We start from the raw sequence: 20,103 nt of genomic DNA, 5'->3' as shown, positions 1-20,103 counted from the left end.
TCCTAAATATTCCAGTCTCTGAATAGGATAGGGAAAAGAGTAAACTGGAACCTGATGAAGGGCTTCCTTTTCTAGAGATGCACGAATGGGCTGGAATGGCCACTAGGTCAGAGGCTGAGGAGGCTACCTTCCTTGATTCTCTATTAGCAGAGGCAACATGTAGGAGACTATGATATGGTGGGAAAAGCCACTGGATTGGGGGTCAGAAAACCAGGGTTTGAATCCCAAATATATTAGGCTTAAACGTTCTTTATAGCTCTAAAATATTCTGTTCTAAGGGCTTTCTCTGATGTTCTACGCTCTAAAGTCCTTTCGGTTCTAACCATCCTAAGTTTCTAACATTTCTAGCACTTCGTGTTAAGTGCATCATTCATTCATTCATTCATTCACTCTTTCTTTCATTCACTTACTCGTTCACCCACTCACTCATTCATTCATTCACTCACTCACTCATCCATCCATCTTTCCATCCAGCTTAATAAACACCTACTATATGCTAGGCATTGGAGGGAGTGGATAGTTAAGATGTCTCCCTAGTAGGCAAGATGACCTATAGGTGTGGGAGAATCTACAAAATCCTGGCTTTGTACCTAGAATAAAGAACCTTAAGAAAGCAACAAGGTGAACTAAAATGACTAAGGAGATGTATAGGTAGTTGAAGATAGACTAAAATATTAGGAGATCATGACTAGGGGGTAAATGAGGTTGGCAGTGGGCAGCCAGTCTCAAAGTCAGAAAGAGCTGGGTCCAAGTCTACCAGCTGTTCTACCCTAGCAAAGTCACATAATCTGTTAGGGTTAAGACTGTCACAGAGTAGGGGATGATATGCTTGGGTACAGGATATTCCTCATGAGAGGAGGAATGAAATTACAGTTTTTAAAAATGGTCATCTAGGGGCAGCTAGGTGGCACAGTGAATAGAATGCCAGGCCTGGAGTTGGGAAGACTCAAATTCCTGAGTTCAAATCCAGCCTCAGACACTCACTAGCTATGTGACCCTGGACAAGTCACTTCACTCTGTTTGCCTCAGTTTCTTCATCTGTCAAATGAGCTGGAGAAGGAAATGGCAACCCACTTCGGTATCTTTGCCAAGAAAACCCCACATGGGGTCACGAAGAGTCAAACATGACTAAGAAATGACTGAACAACAAATGACTATTTTTTATACGAATTCCTTTTTTCCTTACCTCCTCTTGTTATTACTTTGGGGAACATCATGGTATCAATGAGAGTTCTGGACTTGGAGTCAGGAAAAGCATAAGTTTGAATCTCACCTCTGACCCCAGTTGGGTGATCCTGGACAAGTTATTCAGTGACTGAGTCTCTGTTTCTTTGGCATAATAATATCTCTTGGTTCCTACTCCACAGGGTCACTATGAGATGATGTACATAAAGCACTTGTAAGCCTGGCAGCTAAATAGAAATGTTGGCTATTTTTCCTTCCTTGGGTCTTATTTCCCAAAGGAGAATCACAAGGTCAAAGAATATGAGCAACTTTATAGTTTTTTGAATCAATGGCTTTTAATGTACAACCTCACTGGCTCCCATGGAGAAGGGGAAAGGCAGAGACTTATAATGTTTTGGGAGCTTTCCTGGCTCGTCATTTTGTCAGAGCTGTTTATTTTTCTTCCATTGTTGGTGAAAGTTGTTGTTCAGTTGTGTCTGACTCTTTGTGACCCCATTTGTCTTGGCAAGAGATACTGGAGTGGTTTGCCATTACTTTCTTCAGCCCATTTTAAAGATGAGAAAACTGAGGCAAAGAGGATTAAGTGACTTGCCCAGGGTCACCCAGCTAGGAAGTGTCTGAGGCTGGATTTGAACTTACGATGACGAGTCTCCCTGATTCCAAGCTCAGTGCTCTATGCACTATGGTGCCACCCAGTTGTCCATTCCACCCACCTCCCCACCCCCCACCAGGGACAGACCTAGGTGTTCTGATCTATCCTTAACAGTTATACTACAAGAGGTAACACTTCATCTGACCTGTGGTTTTGTCATTACAGGATGTTCGGCGAGTGCCCGGGGTGGCCCCTACTATTGTGAGGTCGGCAACGGAGACCAATGAGAAACGCCCATTCATGTGTGCGTATCCAGGCTGCAACAAGAGATACTTTAAGCTGTCCCACTTACAGATGCACAGCAGAAAGCATACTGGTAAGTCAGTTTCACTACTTTTTGTCTGAGCTCACTCCTAGCTGTTCCGTGTTGGACAGCAACCTCTGGGATTTACCCTTAGAACCTTATGTAAGTATTTCAAATCTGGGTCCAAGGTGGGTTTAAGGATGTTGAGAGGGAAACAAGGATTTCTGTAGTGGGAAGTAAGAAGGGTTTTGGGAGGTTTAAGGATGGGTTAACAGGGGTGAATGGAGGAAGAAAGAGGTGTTAGATTTAGAGCTAGATGGCACCTTGGAGCCCATCAAATCAACCCTTTCCAAATGAGGAAATGGATGCACTGAGAGGCTCATTCATGTAACCAGTGAGTATCTGAGGTAGGATTTGAACTCAGGTCCTCCTGACTCCAAGTCTTGTGTTTTATTCAATTCCCCATACTGCTATGAGTCCCACTAGAGCAGATTCTTTCTTGGTGCCGCTACGTCTGAAATATTGTGCTCAGTTCTGAGCCCATATTTTAGGAGTACCTAGGTGGTGCAGTGGATAGAGTACTGGGCTAGGAATCAGGAAGACCCGTCTTCTTGAGTTCAAATCCAGCCTCAGACACTTACTAGCTGTGTGACCTGGGCAAGTCACTTAATCCTGCTTGCCTCAGTTTCCTCATCTGTAAAATGAGCTAAAGAAGGAAATGGAAAAACCACTGCAGTGTCTTTGCCAAGAAAACAGCAACTGGGGTCACAAAGAGTTGGACATGATGGAACAGCAACCTATTGTAGGAAGGCTACGAGTAACCTATTACGAATAAGTTGAAGAAAAGAAGAAAACCAGGATGACGAAGGTTCTTAAGTTCTAGTCATATGAAGAGCAAACAAAAGACCTGAAGATGTTTAATCTGGAGAAGAGAAAATGGAAGGGAGGGAGGGGGAGAACATTAGCTGTCCTCACATAGAAAAGACTGACACATGGACAAGGAAGGCACTGGTTACTAGATTTGTTCTCTCAAATCTAGGAGGAAACGAGTGGAGGGGAGTTACAAAGAGGTCAATTTAGGGCAGATTTCTGGGGTAGTGGATAGAGTCCTAGACTTGGAATTAGGAAGAAGAATTCCAACCCTGCAGCAGTCACTTATTAACCGTATGATCCTGGGCAAGTTGCCTACTTATAACCTTTCAGTCTCAGTTTCCTCATTTGTAAAAAATAGGATAAAATAGTACCTATTTCACAGAATTGTAAACACAGATCCTCATCTTATTGTTGTTCAGTCATTTTTCAGTCATGTTCGACATTTTGTGACCCCATTTGGAGTTTTCTTGGCAAAGATACTGGCCATTTCCTTCTCCAGCTCATTTTACAGATGAGGAAACTGAGGCAAACAGGAAGAAGTGACTTGTCCAGGTCACACAGCTAGGAAGCGTCTGAGGCTGGATTTGAACTTAGGAAGATGAGTCTTCCTAATTCCAGGCCCGATACTCTATAGTGAGGATCAAACGAAATAACTGATGTGAAGCTCTTTGCAAACCTTAGAATGCTGTAGAAATGCTAGCTATTATTGTTGAGTCAAACCCTCCTAGCAGTTAGGGTTATTGAAAGTGGAATGTGCTGCTATGGGAGAGTAGTTCCTGATCTCGGGCGATCTTCAAAGAAAGGCTGGATGGCGACTTGTCGGGGATGTTGGAGAGAGAAGTCTTTTTAAGATACCAGTTGGATTTGATGGTCACTGAGGTTCCTTGCAGCTTTGAGATTCAGTGAGTCTTTGCTTCCAGCCTACCCATTGGCCCATTCCTTCTTTGAGGGACCACCACTTTGGCCACAACTGAGGAGCAAAGAAGAAATGAGAGATATCAAAGAGATATTCGACTTTGCAAGCCATTAGAAATTTTGAGTGGGTTGAGAAGGGTGGAGTGTTTTGGGAAATCTTTTTATTTTTTTTTCCAATTCTCTTTAAAAGAGCTACATGACTGTCTAGCACAATCCCAGTGGATGAGAATGCAATACTTATGAGGTCAAGGTCATGTTTTTCCTGTTGTAAAGGCCAGTTGGCTCTATTCTATTCATGGCCACAGAGACTCTTGGGCTAGTTTGTGGCCAGGCATTTCATAAATATGGGGTGCTGGTCTACATGGATGTTGGATGTGTCAACAGGCTTCAGAGGACCCCTTAACATTCCTTAACAGATGTGAGTACATGGTTGGAGTAGTGACAATTTTCCCCAAACGATGGAAACACAATTCAAGGCCCACGGTTTACTGATGATGTTGGGTCAGTAACATCATCTCCATCTGGGAAGAAAAGTTTCAGTCTTGCTATTATAATGATGACGATGACGATGATGATGATGATGATGATGATGATGATGATGATGATGATGATGATGATGAAATGCACTTCTGCTGGGAAGCAAGATGTATTTAGACTACAAAATCTGGGCATGCATCCCCTCTTTCCCCTAAATCCTCAGTGTTTCATTTATTTATTCAACAATTCCTTATTTGGGGTATTGTGCGTTTCTGGCACTCTATTAGGTATAAGGGATACAAAAATAAAGACAAGAGGCCTTTCCCAAGCCCCCTCAATGCTGGTGCTTTCCCTCCATTGATTATCACTAGTTTATCCTATCTACAATCTTACTTGTACCTTCTTGTTTGCATGCTGTCTCCCTCATTAGATTCTAAGCCCCTTGAGGGTAGGGACTGTCTCTTGCCTTTCTTTGTATTCCCAGCACTTAGCACAGTGCCTGTCACATACTAGATAATTAATAAATATTTATTGACTAACTGAATAACTGCCCTCAAGGACCTTACATTCTAGGGGAGGGAACAATGTGTACATAAATAAATCAATATCAAATATATAGAAACTATGGCAAAATAATTTTGAGGGAGAGGCAGAGTGACCTAACAATTGCAGTAATCAGCAAAGGCTTCTTGTAGGAGGGGCCACCTGAATTGAGCCTTGAAGGAAATAAGGGATACTATAACAGACCAAGGTGAGGAGGGAACACATTTTAGGCATGGGAACAGTTAGTGCAAGGGCATTTTTGGTTCCTGCCAAAGTTGGAATTCTTTTGCTTGGCCTTCAAGGCCGTGACAATCTCCCATCTACTTTCTTGTCCTGATTTCAAATTATCCCCCTTCAAGCACACTATATTCCAGCTCAACTGAACATCTCTCTGCCTCCCAAACACAGATTGTGCTCTCACGCTCTCTCTGCTTTTGGTGACATCATTTCCTGGGAATACGCCCCCCCCCTTCTTTGCCCACTGAATTCCTACTTGACCTTTATAGTCCTGAGCAAATTCTGCCTCTTCCAGGAAGCTATCCGTGATCTGCCTGGTCATTAAGGACTTCCCTTTTCCTTCCTCAAAGATCTCCACAATAAACTTACGTAATGCTATATGGACCAGAGTCTTACCCCCTTGTAGGCTATAAGTTAGTCCCAAGAGAGGAGAAGGGACTCTATCTTATCTAAGCGTTGTCTTTCCCCACAGTACCCCACACAGTGCTCTACACATAACAGACACTTAATACATATTTATTGAACAGACCTATTATACACCTTTCATCACCCAATTCTTCATGATTAAATTGAAGTGCATTTGAGAAATGGTAACTCATGTACAAACTCAAATTAATGTTAACATTGGCCAAGTATTTCATTTAAGGACAAAGATTAGAAAAATGATGATACAGTAAATTTTCATATAATACAAAAGATGGAGTTTCCAAAGAATTAGAAATTGAGAGTAATTTTTAAAAAGTGTTTTATTTATGCCTTTTGATGTTAGTAATTTTCTTTTTCAAATTAAATTTAAAAAGTTAATAATCTTTTCCTCTTCCTCCCTGATTGGGAAAAAAAGAAAGCCTATGCATAGTCAAGTGAAACAAATTCCAGAGTGGACCATGTCCAAAAAATATCTATGTCTCATTCTGCATCTTGAGCCCATCACCCCACCAGGAGGTGGGCGGCATACTTCGGTCAGTCATTTTCCAATACTTTCAATACTTCACATCAAACCTTACCTTGTAATAAAGGAAAACAGTTCAGTAAAACCAACCTATCCGGTGATCTTCCCTGATTGCACAGGCAGCATCACTCACGCAGAGCCTCCTGCCTTTCTCCTGAGAGGAGGGAAGTGGGTTTCAGCTGTCACATGTCATTAGTTATCAGTGACAGTTCAAGTTCAAGACTCTAATGTAATGGAAAATTATTGTCTCTGAGATCAGCGATAAGCTCCTCTGTCTAGAGTTGAAAGTTCTCCCCAGATTGGCCCCAACCTGCTTCTCCAGCCTCGTTCTCTATGTCACTCTCCTTCCCTTCTACGGCTCAGTCAAGCTGGCCTTCCAACTATCCCTCACTCACATCTCCATGTCTTGACCCAGCCTGTCCCCCAGGCCTTCTCTTAGAATCTCTTCTTTCCTTTGGGTTTTAACTCAAGCTCCCCCTCTTCCAAGGCTCTTGGTCACTCATTCAGCTGTGAATGTCTCCTTCCAAAAAATACCTTTCAACATATTGTGCATATGTCGCCCCTTGTATACAACATGTATCCATTTTCATGGGTATGTGGTGATGCAGTGGATGGGGCCCTGAGCCTGGAGTCTGGAAGACCTGAGTTCGAACCTTGCCTTGGATACTTACTAGCTGTGTGACCCTGAGCACTTAGCTTCTATTTGCCTCAGTTTCCACAACTGTAAAATAGGGCTAATGCATCTACCTCCCAGGGTTGTGAGGATCAAATGAGACAGTTTTTGTTTAAAAAAAGAAAAAAGAAAAACACTTGGCAAAGTGCCTGGCACATAGTTGGTACCATCTAAATGTTTATTCTCTTTCCCTTTCTCCTTTGTTTTCCTGGATAGAATGAATGTAAGATTCTTGAGGACAGTCACCATTTTATCTTTGTATTGCCAGTGCCTAACTTGCACTAACTATCTTGTACATAGTGCTTAACGTTTGTGGACCAACTGATCTTCAAGAAAAAATCCATATACATGTATATGTATACATACATACACATATACACATACACATACACATTTATACATCTATTATACATATATACACACATGCATATACATTCACACATACACACTGAGACAGATAGGGTGGTATGGGGGATTGTGAGCTAGCTTTGAACCTAGGAAAACTTGGGTCCAAGTCCAGCCAGTCAGTCAATAAACATTAAGCTCCTACAATGTGCCAGGCACTGTGCTAAGCCTCTGACACATACTGATTGTGGAATTCTGGGTCAGTCACTTAATTTTCTCTCAATGGCGTTGGCAGCTTTCTCACATTATAATTTGTGGAAGAGGGGCTATCCTGCATTGGTAGAGGGAGTTTTCTCACCTGGGAGGGCCTCATCCCAATGAAATTACAGGTCCTGTCCCTATCTCTGTCTTACATACCAAGATGCTGTTGGCCTCCCGGGATGCTGAAAAGCAAGAGTTCTTCATAATTTCTCCTTTGCCAGTGCCTTGCACACAGTAGGGTGTTTAATAAATGTTTATTGACTGATTGGCTTTTTGTGTCATGGCCCTTTGGCAGTCCGGTGAAGCCTATGCATGCCTTCTCGGAATAAAGTCTTTGAACAATAGATGAAAATGCTAAATTGTAGCTAGAAGTCAGAGAAAATACAGCTGTAATTTTTTCCTCCATTCAAGCCCACAATTCCCCTGAAATCTATCCACAGGACTTCTGGGGGCCCGTGAATGCCAGGCTCAGAACCCTCATTGTAGAGGGATGCCTGCTTCAGGTAAGGGGTGGTCAAAATGAGCTCCAAGGTCCGTTTCAGCTGTCAAATTCCACGATTCTATGTTCTTGCTACTATAGTTAGCAACTTTTCCTCCCCATAATTAATTTTTGAAAAAATGTTGTTAAGACATTTATAGCCTTCTGGAAAATCCTAGCTTGTAGAAGTGGTTGCAGAGCCATAGACATATCCTACTCCAACTTTCCACCTCTTAGGCCTGGGAATTCCACAGAGAAGCCAGGAAGACCCTGCGGTCACTAAGCTGGCCTCTTCGGCTTAGTTCCCAGCATTAGTGTGACTGATTTTTCTATGGAGGGGGCTTCACTTACTGAGGCCAGACCTTGAAAAGCAGTTTCACAATCCAGGCATCTAATCTTCCCTGTTAAGAAGCAGTCAACATTTTCTTTTCATAATAATAACTACCATTTCAATGGTACTTTAAGGATTTTAAATTAAGTTGACATATATTATTTTATTTGATCTACTCAACAAGTCTTGTTGAGTCTTATTCCATTTTACAGATTGGGAAACTGAGGCAGAGAGGTTAAGTGATTTGCCCAGGGGCATACAGTTAGGTATCTGTATCAGTTGGGATCCTCCTGATTACAAATACAACACTCTTGAAGGGAGGCAGTGTATCATGTGGATAAGACAATGGAGTCATAAAGGCCTGGGATCTAATCCTGCCCCAGATACTTGCTAGCTGTGTTGTGATCCTGAGCAAGTCACTTCATGGTATCAGCCTCAGTTTTCTCATGTGTAGAAATGGGACTAATTATAGCATTTCCCTCTTAGGGTTGTGAAGACCACATGAGATATTAGTCTATGTTAAGATCTGTACAAACCTTAAAAGGGTGAAGAAATGTCAGCTATTATTATTGGAGGACTCAGCGCAGGAGTTCGCAATCTTTTTTGTGTCCTGGACCCCATGGGCAGTCTGGGGAAGCCCATATGCCATGCCCTCCTCCCCCCAAATGCTGGCTTTCAAATGCATAAAATTAAATGCAGCGGACTGCAAGGAAAGTCAATTACATGGAAATACAGTTATCAACATAGATATTTTAAAAGTTGATAGACAAAAAACTTAAGAACCCCTTATCTTGGATTTTGCCAATGTGGGTGTTTCTACCATTGGTGGCGGTAAGGATGAAATAAGCATTTATGTAGCACCTACTATGTGCTAGCACTCTGCTAAGGGTGTTTACAAATATTACCTCTTTTGATCCTCACAAAAGCCCTGCGAGGTAAGTGCTGTTATATCCCCATTTTTACAGTTGAGGAAACTGAGGCACACAGTGGTTAACTGACTTGCCCAGGGTCACAGAGCTGAGAAGTGTCAGAGGATGGAGATCTCAGAATCAGAGGACCCAGGTTCAAATCCCAGCTCTGCTATCTACTACCTGTTGTCTTCTCAAGCTCTGTTTCCCCATCTTTAAAATGAGGTTAGATTAGATAACCTCTGAGATCTCTTCTAGCTTACTATCTATGAGCTTTTAGTCAAATAAGATAATATTTGTAAAGCATTTAGCATAGTGCTCGACACATAGTAGGCACTTAATAAATGCTTGTTCCCTTCACTCCCCCTTTTAGTCCCAACACCTTTACAATTTAGTAAACCATATTTATGTATTTTTGTGGATGAAATCAATCAACCAACAATCGGTTAGTGTGGATTAAGCAACTACTATGTGCCAAGGATTGTGCTAGGCTCTAGGGATGTAAATATAGAAATGAGACAGCTTCTGACCTCCAGGACTTTACAGGGTACTTGGGATTGGTGGTGGTGGGGGTAGAGGTTGTAATATGTTCACATTAGGTCCATACAAGGTTGATACAAACTTCTTGTGTTGATCTTGTATGAACCTAGATATTTATGTATCGTCTTCCCCATTTTTAGAATATATGCTCCTTGAGTGTTGGGACTGTTTTTGTTTTTCACATTTTGATTTTCTGTTTACACCCAGTGCTTAGCACAGCGTCTCTTATACAAGTGTTTAACAAATGTTTGCTGGTTGACTAGCACATAGTAGGTACTTGGTAAATACCTATTGAATTGAGTTGATTCCAACATCTTACTTTCCCATAATACACAATTCTGGATTTGTCATCCGGGATTGTGCAAGGATGGTTCCAGAAATGGAGGTTTAATATTATCCACAAGAGAAGCCTTTCTTGTTTCTCTTTGGTATTCTTCATTCACAATGGAGGCAGTTGTCCTTTGTCTCTCTGTTCCCAATGTCCAATATTATTTTTCATGTGCAAACTGTGTCCTTTTAAGGTGAGAAACCCTACCAGTGTGACTTCAAGGACTGTGAACGGCGATTCTCTCGGTCGGACCAACTCAAAAGACACCAAAGGAGACACACAGGTTTGTAGGGCCAGCTCTTGACAGGATGTGAATATTTTCTTGGCTCTCATTAATGCTGAATACTGCTAGTTGGAATTAGGTCATGAGTCAGTCTTCTGTTTAATATTTCCATTAAAGTTTCTCATCTCTGTTGGCTTTCTGCTTCAAACAAAGAAAACCAAGATATTATTTTAATCACCCCCAACTTCTCCTCCCAACCACAGAATACTAGTCCTGTTAGCAGTCATCTGGAAGTAATGAGACAGACAGAGAGAGAGAGAGAGAGAGAGAGAGAGAGAGAGAGAGACAGATAAATATATATATATACATATATATATATATATGTATATATATATATATATATATATATATATATATAGAGAGAGAGAGAGAGAGAGAGAGAGAGAGAGAGAGATACAGAGAAGGAGAGAGAGATAGACACAGGGGGTGGGGGAGAGAGAGAGAGAGAGAGAGAGAGAGGTTTTTAGAGGTGGGAAATTTGCTATTTGTGACCCACTTTCCAAACCGACTCTGAAGGTATATTTCAGTTCTTATGGAGCTAGGAAGAAGCTGAACATTTCTGGTTGGGAACCTAGCTCCCAAGACAGAAGAAGGCTGGTGCAGAGAGCCATTTTTTTTTCCTTGAGTTTGGGATAGTGATCCCAATGAGGAGTACCTGTTGGAAGTCTCTTGGTGGGGGACATACCTAACGTCCTTGCTCACCCCTGAGGTTTTCCAGTTTGGCACTAGACTCTCTCTATCTATTTAGGTGTGAAACCATTCCAGTGTAAAACCTGTCAGAGAAAGTTCTCCCGGTCTGACCACCTGAAGACTCACACCAGGACTCATACAGGTAAAACAAGTGCGTAAAACTTTTCTTCACATTTATTTTTCATTATTTTCTTGATGTGTATGTGGAATGAACTTGTTTGTGATGAAAGGGGGCCCAAATTCAGGCAGGTCTAATCCAACCCAAGGAAAAGGGCAATTCATTGAAATGTTCAAGGAAGGAAAAAGAGTAGGCAGAGATAAGAACCCCAGTTCCTACCCTGCCTGTTTAAAAATCGATTATCTCTGAAGAGATAGAAGAGAGTCTTGTTCAAAATCAGATTTTTATTCCCTATTTAATTTTTAGGCAATGATCAACTTCAGTGGAAAAGCAGCATGCCACAACCCCTCCCCCAATAACTCCTCTTTATTGATCTCACTAAGGTCATTCTCTCTATTTTAGGAGAGATGAACCGTCTTGGCTCAGTTTCAGAGATCTTGCAGCCACTGCCCTGGGGCCAGGAATAATTCTTCCAGGCTGATGGATCGTGCTTGCTAGAATCATAGAATGTCAGAGCCTGAAAGAACCTTAGAGGTCACTTAGCCCTTATAGAATAGATGAGTTCACTGAGGTCCAGAGGGATTAAGTGTTTTTTCCCAAGTCCAGGTAGCTCCTTATGAGGGGCAGCAAGGTAGAGTGCAAAGAGTACTGGAACTGGAATTAGGACAGTTCTGACCTTGACTCTGATCCTAGCTGTGTGATGCTAGGCTAGGCTTTTTCTTCTCTGAGACTCGGTTTCTTTCATCTGTTAAAATGGGAGCAATAGTTCAAATACCGTATATCCTCTTCATTTGTTCAGTTGTTGGCAGGAAAATGTATTGTAAACCTTAGAGTATGATGGGAATGGGAGGTGACGGTGGAGATCGTAGAATCCTAGAGTTAGCAGAGACCTCAAACGCCATCTAGTCCAGCCTCTTCATTTTCTAGATGAAGACACAAGGCCTTGAGAGGTAAAGGAATTTGCCCGAGGTCACACAGCCACCAAGTGTCAGAGCTAGCACTTGAACCCATATGTGCTCATTTCCAGCCCAATGGCCAAGGACACAGATTTGATATTATTTCTTATATTCCATCAAAAGAAATGCTTTTCACAAACCAATGTGAGTGTTCTGTTTTGTTTTCCTGTAGAAACAATAATGATAGCACTTCTTTTGGGAAAGGAAGGGAGGGGAACCAACATTAAAAAAGCACCTATTCTGTGCCAGGCACCGTGCCAAGGGCCCATAGATAGCATTTCCTTTGATTCTCACAACAATCTTGTGAGGTAGGTGCTGTTCTTATTATCCCCATTTTACAGTTGAGGAAAATGAGGGAAACACAGGTTAAGTGACTTGCCCAGGGTCACACAGCTATTAAGAGTCTGAGGCCAAATTTGAATTCAGGTCTTCCTGACTCTAGACCCAGAGCTCTATCCACTGTGTCATTTAGCTGCCATTAGCATTGCGCATTATGATTCTCATAAACGACCTCGCATAACTCATGTTGCGGCCCTTACATGCTCACCTTGAAACGTACACTGAGCCTGATTCTCCCATCTACAATGGCAAGAGAGTGAGGACTGGCTTTGGCAGAGAAGGGGCAGAGACATCTCTGCCTTCCACAGAGATGCTTGCAGATCACAGGGTCATAGGAATTAGAGCTGGAAGGAGCCTTAAAAACCGTTTTGTCCATCCCCCTCATTTTATGGAAAATCTAAAGAAGGGAAATGATGTTGCTAAGGACCCAGAAGGCCTTTCTCTTCTACTTGTTTCCTATGTCACCATGCTTGGTATAAGGATATGTGTGCAGACTCAGATTGCCCTGGCCTAGCAGAGAGTTCCCAAGGACAGTGTCCAACAGCATGTATCCGGTATTTCACTTGGCTACTCTTTGCACACGTACAAGGTATTTCAAAAGTCTTAGTGAAATTTTAAATGTTAATAGCTTAAAATAAGATTTCTGGGACACCCTATACATTTGGGGCAGCTTGCTGGAATAGCTTCCTCTTTTTCTGGGTATACCCCCATATGGTGAGGGAGAACCCAACATGAGAGAAGAGGGTAAATCTCCCAGATGCTTTTGAAAAAACTGCACCTGTGCTTGATAATTAGGTTGACAATTTCATTTGAAAACAGCCTCCATCAGTGAGATAGTTGACATTAGCAGGGGTTCTTTTTCTGATCCAAAAAGAATAGTTTGCTTAGCTGTATTTTTACCATGTTGAAAGGGGCAGAAAATTGAAGCAAAAGTTGATGAAGCTCTAAAATGAAGTAGTGATTGGTGTTGCCTTTTGGCTTGTATCCACATCCAGTTTCCAGAGTTGAATTCCACCCTCCTCCTCCCAAGTATAAGAAAATTTAATGCACCAAATGAGTGTTTTAGTAGCTAGAAAGAATTAAACTTTCCCAAAGTGCTTAATTTGCTCCCATGAGTAGTCATGAAGTTGTCTGTAGTAACCACAAGCCCTTTAAAAATAATATCAAAGTGATTGTTGCCATTAGGAAAGTCTAGTTAATATGATGATTCCAGATATTCCTTCTATGAGAGTCAACATGGGTGATGCTCACAGGGAGTACTGAGGCCACTGGTGGCCTTCCAAGGTCCTTCCAATGGTCCATAGAATGATTTCCTGTAGTGTTTGTATGATTAATATTCTTCTGTTTCTGGCAAGGCGTATGAGTTTTTAGAAACTGGAAAGAAACGGATTTTATCGGACTTATGTAGCCAACCCTTTGGATGGGCGTGCCGAGATCTCTTTAGCTGGGAGAAGTTTCGATCTAAAGAGTTGGAGGCAAAGCTTGATAAAACAAGACTTCAACTAAGCAGAACTAACAACCAGAACCCTCAAGATCAGTGAGATTCTTTTTTTTTATGGCTGGAAGAGTTAAATGTTCACTCAGCCTGTGTGGCTCTTCTCCATATCTTCCCATCAATCTGTCATGGTGGTTTGTCCAACATTAGAGGGAATTTTCTGTTGATCTTTTGACAGAGGGAGATACCAGTGTAATCACATAGGCTATCTGTTGGTCATTCTCTGCTCTCTCTTTGAAACTAACTCCTAGGATGGAGCTTTTGAGACTTTTCTATTGCAAAATCACATGCATTTACAAAAGCGTATCCACTAGGAGGCTAGTAAGGCAGAAATGCCCTCGGCTTACAAACATCTCAGTCCAGCCCTGTTCCTCCCAAATTGTATTCTCTTCCATGCCCTGCAAAGTTCTCAGTTACCAAGGAAAGATTCAGCAAGGCTCCTTATTCTCAATGTACTGATGCAGGAAAGAAAACTAGTGGTTTTTACAAAGTTTTTTTTTAAAGTTCAAAGATAAAATTTCCTTCTTCAGATCCGAGTTGGCATAGAATTATCATCTCTAAAGTTTCTCCCATCTCAAGGATCCTCGTACTCAGCAGATGAAACAAAAAGATGTTTTCTATTTAGATTCGAGTGAACCAAAAGATTCTATTTATTCAAGCTTCCCTATTCCTTAAGTCCTCTAATTAAGATTTTATTTTGTTACCTTTGTTTTTTAGGGACTTGATCAGCATTTAATTAAATGTCAAGAGGCAGGAGCCAATGGATTGTTCTATATATCTTGTTAATTAGAATATTCCAATCTATGTATTTCCTCTATAGGTTCTTAACTGGGGGCCCGTGAACTTTTTTATTTTGTTTATGATAGGTTGATCTATTTGATTTCCTTTATAAAGCTACGTATTTTATTTTATGTATTTATGAACATGATTTTGAGAAGGGCTGTACAGACTTTACCAGACTGCCAAACGCATCTATGAGTACAAAAAAGGTTACCAACCTTACCTCAGAGAAACCTCTTTCACTCTCTACATTTTAAGGATCTCTCTAGAAAACACTTTAAGAGAATCTCAGAGACAGGAAGAGCCTTGGAGGTCATGTCCTTGAGCCCACACCTTAATAAGATTCTCCTCTACTTTATCCCTGACAAGTATCCATCTCACCTCCTGGGACAGAGCCGAGACAGCTCATTCCAGTGTTGTTTGGAAATGTCTCCGTATATTAAGCCGAAATCCACTTCTGTTGCTTCTATCGTTCCTACTTATGAACTCTGAGACTAAGCAAAACCTTTCTTTTCCCCATGAAAACTCTTAAGCATTTGTAAAGAGAGAGTATGTACCCCCTAAGTCTTCTCTTTTCCAGGGTAAATATCACCCGTGTGGTGCAGTGGAAAGAATGCTGGATTTGGAGTCAGAGGACCTGGGTTCGAATCCCAGCTCTGCTGCTTACTACCTGTGTAACCTTGGGCAAGTCACCTCACTTCCTTGGCCTCAGTTTCCTCATCTGTAAAATGAGGGAGGGGGGTTGGACTAGATAATGACTGAGGTCCACGTCTAAATCTATCTCCTATGATCACTGTTTCTTCCATCTGTTCTCATATGGCCTGGCTTCCAGTCCTGACACCTTCTGGATTACCTAGTCCCAGGACTGAACACAATGCTTCCGATGTGGTCTGATCAAAGCAGAGGAGAGGGAGGTGCTATCACCTTCCTGGTCCTGGATACCCTGTTTCTATGAATGTGCCCTTGGATGGCTTTAGGACCATGTCACTTTTTTGGTTCATATTAAGCTTGCTTTTTTTCAGGAAAAGAGCCCAAACTAATTCCAAGACTCAGGATCACAGAACTTCAGAGCTGGAAGGGATCCCAGTAGCCATCTAGTGTCTCATCTAGTGTCCAAGGATCAGAGGCCTGCTCCTCATTGTGTCAAGTGATAAAAGGACAGAAATGCAATAGATTATTATTCTATTAATCACAATATAAATGTATTCGATGATACTTGACAATGTGGTGAAAGATGGTCATCCAGCTTGATCCTGAAGACCTTCACTGAGAGAGCACCCACTAGGGGGCTTCATGGTGCAGTAGGGGAGAATGCAGTATTTAGAGTCAGAAGAAGTGAATTCAAATCCCACCTTGGGTACTTATTACCTATGTGACCTTAGAAAAGTAACTGATATCTCATTTAAAATGAGGGGGTTGGAGTACATCACCTCTGAGAAAGAGGATGGTATGGTAGAAAGAGCTCTAAAGAAAAAAAAAAGGACTCTAAAGTTAAAGGACCTGAGTTCAAATCCAGCCTTGGACACTTGCTACCTGTGTGAACTTGAATAAGTCACAACCTCCTTAGGCTTCAATTACCTCACCTGTGAAATGAGGGAGTTGGACTTCATCACCTGTAAGGGTCCCTTCCAGCTCTAAGTCACTTCCCTTCTCTGAGACTCAGTTTCCTCATCTGTAACATGAGGGCATTGGACTAGCTGACCTCTCAGGTCCCATCTGGCCCTAAATCCTGTGATCCGATGACTTCTCATGGCAGCTCCTTCTGTTCCTTTATCATGACTTAACCCAAGCCTTTGATCCTGGGCCTGTCTTTGGTGCTGTGCATGTGCCGGCTTCCTCAGCTGCCCGCACCCTGATCATTTCTTCTATTAACAGGTGAAAAGCCCTTCAGCTGCCGGTGGCCCAGTTGTCAGAAAAAATTTGCCCGCTCAGATGAGTTAGTGCGTCACCACAACATGCACCAAAGGAACATGACGAAGCTCCAGCTGACACTTTAAAGGGTCAAGTTCGAGGATGCATCTATATCCCAGGCAGGACGTTCTATGAACCACTATGGAACTGGGCTTTTAAACTCATCCTCGGCCACCTTTGCAATAAGGAAACCACAACTGACCGTGAAGACAAGTTACCCGTTCAGATGGAACCAGTTCCAGGTTTGTCAGACAGCAGGGTGGCCTCCATTTTCCCATCTCTTCATTCACTCCCCAGGGCTCAATGTCCCAGTTTCAGTAAGACCTGTATCGTCTTGAACCTGGGGCTCTCACTGTGAAAGAGAGCTGCTGTTGGTAGGCTTCCTTCCCTACCCCCTTCTCCAAAGTCCCAAAGAAACCTTGAATTTCTCTTGGGATGGATTCATGACACTATTTTCTGTTGTGGAATATTTATAGGCTGGGGCATGTCTATGTGTCTGCTAATGTAAACTTTGTCACGGTTTCCATTTACTAACAGCAAGACATAAATCAGAAAACCAGGGCATTTGGGGGTGGGTGGGTTTCTCACACAGCATTCCCTGGGGTCAAGTGAGATTCTAACCTGGATGGCAGGAAAGTTTCTTCCACCAGTTGACTTAAAGAAAAAAAAATTCTTGTTTATAAAGCAGCTAAAAAAGAAATCAAAACTGATCAGTACCTCTGTACCGAAATCCATAAGCATCTTTACCAGTAAGTTAACTTGTTTTTAATATTGTCATAGTGATCTGAAGAAACTGTCCTGTGGAGGCGAAATTTTATTATTGTTATTTTGGTATGAATTACAGCTTATTTTTAGAGATGTTCACATCTCCTCATATTAGAGAAGCAGAAAATTGTTCTTATCATTCAGGACTTTATTGTGATGGCGAGACCACACTGGTTATGTGGTTTCAAAGTTGTAAAAATTAAGATGAAACTAAGAGAAAAGGGGGCTGGTCCAGGATCTCCATTGAGAATTGTTCCTAAGTAACTTAAAAAGACTCTGGGTCTACAAGAATATGTGGGGGAAAAGAAAGAGACTTATCAGTGTGAGAAAATATATTGTTGGGGGAGGGTCTTTTTTTGTTGTTCTGTTTTGAGGGAGGGAGTTCATTATTGACTGTGGCTTGAAATGATTGTGTAAATATCTATCTGATAATGCATTGCTCTTAGCCAATTAAAATTAGAAAGTGTATAAATATTAGATGCCTCACTGTTCAGATGTTACTGTTTTAACATATTGATGATTATAATGATGATGATGATAACACTTAAGAATGTAATCTGCATTTTTCACCTTCAATTTCAATTAAAACCCATTCAAAAAGGAGACATGTGAGATTCCAACATCTGCCTTCCGTCACAACTGGTATTAGATTACAAATGTTTTCGTCCAATTGAGTCTAATTCCTTCCTTCTTCCCTTTCCCCTTCTTTCCTTTCCTTTCCTTTTCTTTTTTCTTCCTTCCTTCCTCCCTCCCTTTCTTTCTTTCTTTCTTTCTATCTTTCTTTCCTTTCTTCCTTCCTTCTTTCCTTCCTTTCTTTCCTTTCTTTCTTTCTTTCTTTCTTTCTTTCTTTCTTTCTTTCTTTCTTTCATCTTTCCTTCCTTCCTTCCTTTCTTTCTTTCTTTCTTTATTCCTTCCTTCCTTCCTTCCTTCCTCCTTCCTTCCTTCCTTCCTTCCTTTCTTTCTTTCTTTCTTTCTTTCTTTCTTTCTTTCTTTCTTTCTTTCTTTTTCTTTTTCTCTCTTTCTTCCTTCCTTTCTCTTCTTCCCTTCCTTCCTCCCTCCCTTCCATCTCTTCTTTCTTTTTTCTTTCCTTTTATCTTTCTCTTTCTTTCCTTCCCTTTCTTTCCTTCTCTCTCTCTCTCTCTCTCTCTCTCTCTCTCTCTCTCTCTCTCTCTCTCCCTCTCTCTCCACCAGCATGATGACCACTAGTTAACCTGCTTAGGTCCTGACCACAATTTATCCATCTCAGTTAGGAATTGTCCCTGCAAGGGGAAAAAAATAACAACAGTGTCTGATTTCAGATGGTGTTATAAAGCAGTTGTGCTGTTCTTCTGGGGTGGGAGTTATGGCTGGGGATGGGCTCTGTGTGCTCACTGGGGTGAGGGGTGGGATGGGTAGAAGTTAGGGTTGTAGAGCAACCTTTAAGTTACTTTTATTTATTGGGTCAAAATGGAAGCCATCACCTCTCATTCCAGGTCAGCCCATGAAAATGCAGTGCTTAAGTGGTGACCAGCCCTTCTGAGGTATTCACACAGATCCCCTTGAGCTTAGGAGGTGGTATGTTGGACACCATGTACAATTTAATTTACAGCCAGAGTTTCTTTAAATGCCTTTAGCAGGTTGGAAACCACTCAGTCTTTCCAAGACAGCCATGCATGAAAGGGAAGCCTGATGCTGGTGGTAAACTCTCTGTCTGCCACTGCAAATAAACACATGTATTTGTGGTTGCCTAAAGTGGAGCTGTATCTTTGAGTCTGCATGAATTCTCTGTTCCTTTTATTCTTTAAAGGTGTATTTTTAGCTAACCTCAGAGAGAGGGAAGTACAGCCATAGAGAGAGATTTTGTGTATTGAATTCTGGCTGTAACCTGGGACAACATAACAGTCAATGGCTTAAGTCAGCCCCACCATTTTTTTTTCAGATAGCTATTGCATCACTGTTAATTATAGCTGAGTTAGTGACTCATTGGTATCCTTCATTTTTATCTTTTCCTGCTAGAAGACAGCATATCTCTGGAGAAGCTCAGGATAAGTATGGCAAACATCAGATGTGTAGAGCTTTCCAGATTTGGGGGAAAAAACCCAAAAACAAAACCACTTAGCTCTGGCCTCTTAATAAAAGTTGGCCTCATTAAGGCTGGACAAAGGTTTGGAGACATGGAGGAGTATCAGCCCCTTAGAGATTTTCTAATCCAAACCTCACTCTAATTAAGACAAAGTTACTTTTCTCAAGATCACACAGGTATTAAAGAGTTGATTGGGTGTTCAAACCCAGGTCTCCTGACTCGAGGTCCAACATTTTTTTTATCACAAACCTATCAGTATTTTCTGTTCCCCAGAGTGTCCACTTACCTCTAAACACAAATAGGCAGCATTTACATAGCACTCTGAGGGTGGCAAAGCACTTTACATATATCTATATCTCATTTAATTATTACAACTCTGTGTGATTGTTATCCTCACTTTATAGATGAAGAAATTGAGTCTGAGAGAGGATAAATGACTTGTTCTGTGTCACTTACAGCCAGTAAGTAACAACACAGTTGTTACTTAGCTAGTAAATACATAGCTAGTAAATAAGTGAGGCAAGTTTTGAACTCAGATCTTCCTGATTCCAAATCCAATTCCCTATCCACTGTGTCACCTGGATGCCTACTAAAGCTGCCCTTAAATTCTTGCCATTTACACTGTTATAATTTTCGTGAATATTGCTTTCCTGGTTCTGCTAATTTCACTTTGCATCTGTTCATAGATATTTTCCTATGCTTTGCTGAATTCTTCTCATTCATTACTTTTTTACACACACATCACATTTGTGTACCACAATTTGG

At 41.5% G+C, this 20,103-nt stretch overlaps 1 protein-coding gene across 2 annotated transcripts in view; it reads left to right on the top strand.

The window, feature by feature from the left end:
• WT1 (WT1 transcription factor) overlaps nt 1-16,600 on the top strand; it is a 61,849-nt gene extending 45,249 nt beyond the window's left edge. For both annotated transcript variants that reach the window (XM_036764361.1, XM_036764362.1), the window contains 4 exons: nt 2,003-2,153; nt 10,133-10,222; nt 10,971-11,063; nt 16,476-16,600. In XM_036764361.1, the coding sequence (XP_036620256.1) occupies nt 2,003-2,153; nt 10,133-10,222; nt 10,971-11,063; nt 16,476-16,597 (456 nt within the window). In that variant the 3' untranslated portion in view covers nt 16,598-16,600. The remainder of the gene's footprint in view (nt 1-2,002; nt 2,154-10,132; nt 10,223-10,970; nt 11,064-16,475) is intronic.
• Nucleotides 16,601-20,103: the final 3,503 nt, after the last annotated feature.

Source organism: Trichosurus vulpecula, chromosome 6 (assembly GCF_011100635.1).
Source record: "Trichosurus vulpecula isolate mTriVul1 chromosome 6, mTriVul1.pri, whole genome shotgun sequence".
NCBI classification, from domain to species: domain Eukaryota; kingdom Metazoa; phylum Chordata; class Mammalia; order Diprotodontia; family Phalangeridae; genus Trichosurus; species Trichosurus vulpecula.
Note: the sequence above shows the minus strand (reverse complement) of the source record. Positions and strands in the feature narration are given on the sequence as shown.